At 40.5% G+C, this 6,740-nt stretch overlaps 1 protein-coding gene across 1 annotated transcript; it reads right to left on the reverse strand.

The window, feature by feature from the left end:
• Positions 1 to 1,442: 1,442 nt before the first annotated feature.
• Positions 1,443 to 3,447, reverse strand: LOC131041563 (trans-cinnamate:CoA ligase, peroxisomal). Its single transcript, XM_057974687.2, has one exon. It carries the CDS (start codon positions 3,364 to 3,366, stop codon positions 1,657 to 1,659), a length of 1,710 nt encoding a protein of 569 aa, XP_057830670.2. The 5' UTR covers positions 3,367 to 3,447; the 3' UTR covers positions 1,443 to 1,656.
• Positions 3,448 to 6,740: the final 3,293 nt, after the last annotated feature.

Raw genomic sequence — 6,740 nt, forward strand, 5'->3', positions numbered from 1 at the left:
TATTCATAATAGTGTTGAAAGTATTAAATGTCTTCTAGATAAATGGTAGAAGCTTCAAGTTGCTAAATTTTTTTATGGTGCTTATGTGGATTTGGAGAGTCTGGGTAAGGGTAATTAGGTGATTGTTGAGAAGGGTCCATGTTTGCACACACAAGGCAACATAAAGAAGTCTGCTAAGCAGGGCAAAATCGATGTGCAGGATATGAACAATATGTATCAAAATATTAATCAATTGGAGGTTGAAGTTGTTGAGGCCCTCAAAGATCTCTAGTAGTTGTGCTTTCTTGTGGTTGTGCTATCTTTTTTTTATGTTCTTATCCCTTCGTTGCCGGTGTGTGTCCGCTTTTTTATTAGTTGTTAACAACTGGTTGATTGTGTGTATCTTTCTAATAGCTTCTTGTAAATAGGTTTTTGAGTCCCTTCAAAAATTTATTTACCCTTACTCAAAAACTTGATCGATAGATTGAGATTGATATCAATCTATCGATGTTGGTAAAAAGGATAATTGATCATGATGCAATTAATAAATGAGTATCACTTTTAGTAGAGGTTTGGAAATAATATTTGTTTCACCCTATTATTGTAGTCTTAAATGAAATATTTTGTATATTTGTGTGCACATCCACACTTTTAGTAATATTGAAAGGTATATTTATGTTATTTTCTAAACAACATTATCATTGACACTTAAATTCTTGGTAGGGATTGAACACTACCTAATTAGTTCAAAAATTTATGGGACTTAGAACTGATATTGTAGGAGGAATTGGTAGGTTTATAACATTAATGTTTCTAATATGTTTCCTTTCTTATTTATCTTATACATAGTATTTTGTATTTTTTGAAATATATATTTCGATTTAATTTATCATAAAAGTAAAATTTATCAAGTCTTAAATTTTGCATTTTTCTTCTTGAAATCAATTGTTTTAAATTTTAAAACAAAAATTTGTCCTACTTTGGTTCACGGGGGCTTCATTGGGTACAAAATATTATATCACGTGCATTCATATTGGGGGGTTTAATATCCTTAAAATGAGGGTGCAATATATTGCCTATCGGTGAAAATAAGGGGGGTTTTAATTTTGCTATGAAAAAATACAATATTTGGTGAAAATAAGGGGCTTTTAATTTGGGTTGAGTATTGGGAGGGGGTGACAAAAATTGAGTTCAGAGAAATATTTTTTGAAAATAGAGGGATTCTTTAGTATACCACGAATGCATGTGTTATAACCTAGGTTCACTAAGTGAAGCCCCATGCTTACATTATGTATTTTTTATTTATCAAATTGTATAATTCAGACACACATGACTTAATCTTATATTTTCCTGTAAGAATGTCACTGTAAGAATTCGTTAATCATATCATGCTGACTCCATTTAAATCCGGTTATCCTTATCGTGACCATGTAATCTTGATTTCACTGGCGACAAAAAGCATAAAAGCTTCCAAAACTCATCGTATTATAGATATTTCTTGACAACCCTCCTGTACAATACATAATCTAATTTTGTTTTATTTAGGGACACTATTAAACTTCAAAAGCTTTTTGGATCTAAACCAGGCAGGCACACAATTGATCTGTACAACACCACCACCATATCTACTAATCTGACAAGGGCTTTTACTAGAAACACCCAGTCAATCTCTCTCCTTCAAAGCCTTGACCGTGCAACAACATAATTGCTACCATGGTCATCTGAGCTTTTACGCTGCTGTTTCATTTTAGGCCTACTGAGTTTTCCCGAAGTTGGGGAAACTTTCTTGGCTAGTTCTCTGAGCAAAAACTTCTGTATTTTGCCAGTGGAGGTTTTGGGCAATTCCATGAACTTGACTGCCTTGGGAACCATATAATGAGGAAGCTTGTCTCTACAGAAGGAGATAATCTCCTCTTCCTTAACCTTCTCCTTAGTGTTAAGAAAAGCACAAGGAGTCTCACCCCAGTAAGGATGAGGCATTGCAACGACAGCAGCCTCAGTGACCGAAGGATGAGTATACAGAACGCATTCCACTTCAACACTACTGATATTCTCCCCACCAGAAATGATCACGTCCTTCGACCGGTCCTTAATCTCCACATACCCATCAGGATGGATCACACCCACGTCACCCGTATGAAACCACCCGCCGGAAAAAGCCTTCTCGGTAGTGCTGGAATCCCTGAGATATCCTTTCATGAGCCCACTACCTCTTAACATAATCTCCCCCACGCTCTTTCCGTCCCGGGGAACGCTCATCATGGTATCCGGGTCCTTCACATCCACGCTATCCAGGCTCAGAGCACCCACTCCTTGCCTTCCTTTGAGGTTACCCCGATGGGACTCAGGTAACCCGTCCCATTCACTCTTCCACTCACAAGCCAACGCAGGACCCGTGGCTTCTGTCAGTCCATAAGCATGAGTTACTTTGAACCCCATGGCTTCCATTTTCGTCACAACCGCCGGAGCCGGCGGTGCACCGCCGGTCAGAATGTCAACCGGGTGCGCCAACGGCACACCCATTCGGGCTTTCACCTGCGGCTCCGAGTTGAGAATTATGTTGAACACAATGGGTGCGCAACAGAGATGAGTCACCCGGTGGTCTGCAATGGCGGAGAATATTTCAGTGGCGGTGGTATTGCGAATGCAGACACTGGTTCCTCCTCGTGCCGCAAGTGCCCAGGTGAAAGTCCAGCCATTGCAGTGGAACATAGGAAGCGTCCACAAGTAAACCGGCTCCGTCCTCATTTCCCACAGCAACAGAATCGCCAGGCTGCTCAGATATGCACCACGGTGACTGTAGACGACACCCTTGGGAGCCGATGTTGTTCCCGAGGTATAATTCAGCGCAATGGAGTCCCACTCGTCAAGTGGTCCTAATCCCTCGAACTGCGGGTCTCCCCGTCGCACCAGATCGTCGTACGTCATCATGTCGCCGGAGGTGTGGGACGGGTCGTCGTGAATGAGGACCAATTCGGGCTTCGTTTCCCGGTTGAGCATGCTCAGGGCCTGTTCGGCCAGAGGGAGGAATTGGTAGTCGACGAACAAGAGCTTGGCTTGGGAATGGGAGAGAATGAGGGCGACGTTGCGGGGGTCGAGGCGGGTGTTGATGGTGTTGAGAACTGCTCCGGCCATGGGCACCGCGAAGTGCATCTCGTAGAGCGCTGGGACATTGGGGGCTACCACAGATACCACGTCTCCTCTCCCAACGTACTGGGAGAGAGAGGACGCCACACGGAGACACCGATCCTTCGTTTGGGACCAGGTGAAACGAAGGTCTCCGTAGATTATCGAGGCTCGGTCTGCGTATACTTGTGCTGCTCTGTCTAAAAAGCTGAGCGGCGACAGAGGGGTGAAATTCGCAGCGCATTTGGGCAAGTGCTCCATCTTTGTGTTGGGCAAGGATGATCTTGACCTGTCGACGTGAGGGCAAATATGTGGTGAGAAATTAAAGCGGGTGAGGAGATATATGGGAAATGGTAGTGGTGATGAGGGATTGGGAAGGGGTGATTATATAGGGGGAGATTGAAAGCAAGGTCTTGTGTGCTGTCACTGTCAGTGGGAATGCAATGGGAGGAGCCTGACTGTGCGATTGGAGTCACATGGAAAAGCTGAAAGCTTGGGGGTCCAAAGTGCTGCTCCGATTTATTTTCCAGGCAAGTTTTCTTGGTGGGGGCAGGCAGCCGCAGTTTAATGAATAACGGTTCAACGGTCAATATGTTTGATTATTTGAACATTAGCAGATGAAACCTGAAAGCTACAGAAACAGATGAAACCTGAAAACTCAATAGTGTTTGGCTCAAATTCTGCAACTGGGCATTCCTTTTATCCTATATTCTTGAGTTTGGGCATTTATAGCCGAAATTCTCTCCTACAGTATCGTTAAACTTGAAGTTACGACAGTCAATTGGATTGTAGAAACTTCCGGTCAGGCGCAGGAAGTGAGCTGAGCCACAATGTGGTCAAGCACGAGGGCACCATATAGTGGCCCACGCGTTTACTCCATCAGACTGGAAAACGGCCAACGAAAACGACCGTTGGGAAATTTTGTGTTTCTCTAATCAGAACACGAGCAATTCGCTGGTTGCAGTAAATGATTAAAACCTCTCGTCTGTTCCAGTGGTGGTGCACGTGACTCAGTATTCTGGTGGGAACAGAGGACTAAAGCCGTGATTTGGAGACAAGAAAAGCTATTTGGGTTCCTTTCACAGGTTTGCGTAGCAACGGGGAGACATATTATTCGTAGAGACGAAAAAGATGTGGATGGTGTCAAAAGGCTCCTCACTCCAAAACAAGTCCTCGCCTCTCACATGGTCCTCCTTTTCAATGCAAATAGTCTCCCGCACTCCGCAATGTTGAACCGACAGTTTCAAGGATTTCTGCTCATTTTTTTTTTTGTACATTTCTGGGCATGAGTCGGATCGAGCTGACGTGTCATTGGGTGACATGGAGAGCCAACGCAACATAGTCTGCATGAGTCGGATCAAGCTGACATGCCATCGGATGACGTGAAGGACCAGCACGAAATAGTCTCCACTAGTCAGAGCACAACATAGCACACACAAGTCAGATTAAGCTGATGTGTCATTAGGTGATGTGGAGGAGCACAACATAGCACACACAAGTCAGATTAAGCTGATGTGTCATTGGGCAATGTGGAGGACCAATGGCTAGATGCGGCTAAACCGGCTCCAAAAGGGCTCACTAACCTTCGTGTTACACACTTTTCCGAAAAATGAAAGACACAGCGAGTTCTACCAAGAACAGTGCCAAGATCTGTAATTTTCGATTAACCTCTGTGTTATGCGGAAATCGTGACTTTTCGGACCTTGTTTAGCTGCGGCCCATAGTTTGCACGAGTCAAATTAACTTAATTGTGGAGGACCAACACATCATAGTCCATACGAGTCAGATTAAACTAACATGTCATTCGGTGACATGGAAGACAATGTAACATAGTTTGCACGAGTCAAATTAACTTGATGTATGAAGGACGAGCACAACATAGTCTACACAAGTCAGATTAAGCTGATGTGGAGCAACATAACATAGTTTGTATGAGTTGGATTTAGCTGACGTGTCATCATGTGATGTGGAAAACTAGTGCACAATTGTCTCCAGGAGTCAAATTTAGCTAACATATGAAGCACCAACACGACATAGTCCACACGAGTTGGATTAAGCTAACATGTCATTGAGTGATGTGGAGAACCAATGCAACATAGTCTCCATGAGTAAAATTAAGCTGACATGTGGAGGACTAGCAAAACATAATTCATATGAGTCAAATTAAGTTGACATGTCATCGAGTGGCATGGAGGACCAGTACAACATAGTTTGCACAAGTCAAATTAAGCTAACGTGTGGAAGACCAATGCAACATAGTCTACACAAGTCGAATCAAATTGATTTGTCATTAGGTGACGTGGAAGACTAGCACAACATAGTCCATACGAGTACGATTAAGCTTATGTGTCATTGGGTAATGTGGACGACAAGCTCAACATAGTTCGAACCACCATTTGACCCTTTATCCAATTTAATTTCATCTTTTCTTATTTATCAAATTAAATTTCAAATATGAAGAATAATACATATATTAGAGAAAAGGATTTGGTAGTTTAGGGAGAGAATATAATACTGGTTCATGAATAAATAATACATAAGTTAGAGAAGAGGATTTTATAGTTGTCTACATGTTCTATAGTGTTGCATATTTATGGCTCTTATTAAATGGTTATAAGAATTAGTATAGATATCTTAAATAATCTAAAAAAATATTAAGACTTATTCACTGAGTTAATAATACATAAGTTTGCTCAGCCATGCCTAGGGTGGGTCCCCTTGCAAAGCTCCACGTGGCCCCAGAGGATTAGTTTTTGCCTCAACTCACCCTGCCTTGACCCCAACTTGGCAAAAATGTAAGACCAAGGTAAGGCAGGTTGGGCGCTGGGCTGGGTCGCGGGGATACCTTCTGTGGGTAACAAAAACAAAAAATACATAAGTTTGCAGAGAGGATTTAATAATTGCTCATGAATAAATAATCCATAAATTAGAGAAGATGATTGTCCTCATTTTCTATAGTGTTGCATGTTTAAGACTCCTATTAAATATCTAAAGAATTATATAGGTGTCTTAAATACTCCAAAAAATATTAAAATTTATTTAATGAGAAAATAATACATAGGTTTTGGGAGAGGATTTAATAATGGGTTATGTATAAATAATACATAAAATAGAGAAGAGGATTAATAGTTGTCTACTTTTTCTATAATGTTGTATATTTAAGACTCATATTAAATTTTTAATAGAATTAATATAGATATCTTATATGTGAGCTAAAAAGTTTTAAGATTTATTTAATCGGTAAATAATACATGTGTTTAGGGAAAAAAAATTTATAAGGGTTCGTGAATAAATAATATGTAATTTAAGGAAGAAGATTTCAAGAGTTGTTCATATGTTCTATAATATTGTATATTTAATGCTCTAATTAAATATTTAATAGAATTTATATAGATATCTTAAATGCTCTAAAAAGTATTAAGACTTATTTATAACAAATAACAACTTATTTAATATAGGTATCTTAATATCTCTCATTTTTTTTTTGAAGTGATTGAGATCAATGCATGCATCTCAACGAAGAACAATAGCCCAAATCGCCAACTTATGACAACTTGTCCACATGAGTCACTACACAAGTGAAAGACTTAACACAAGGAACATCAATTGAACATAGGTTAAATCCTCCAAACACC

This window comes from Cryptomeria japonica, chromosome 8, assembly GCF_030272615.1.
Source record: "Cryptomeria japonica chromosome 8, Sugi_1.0, whole genome shotgun sequence".
Taxonomy (NCBI): Eukaryota; Viridiplantae; Streptophyta; class Pinopsida; order Cupressales; family Cupressaceae; genus Cryptomeria; species Cryptomeria japonica.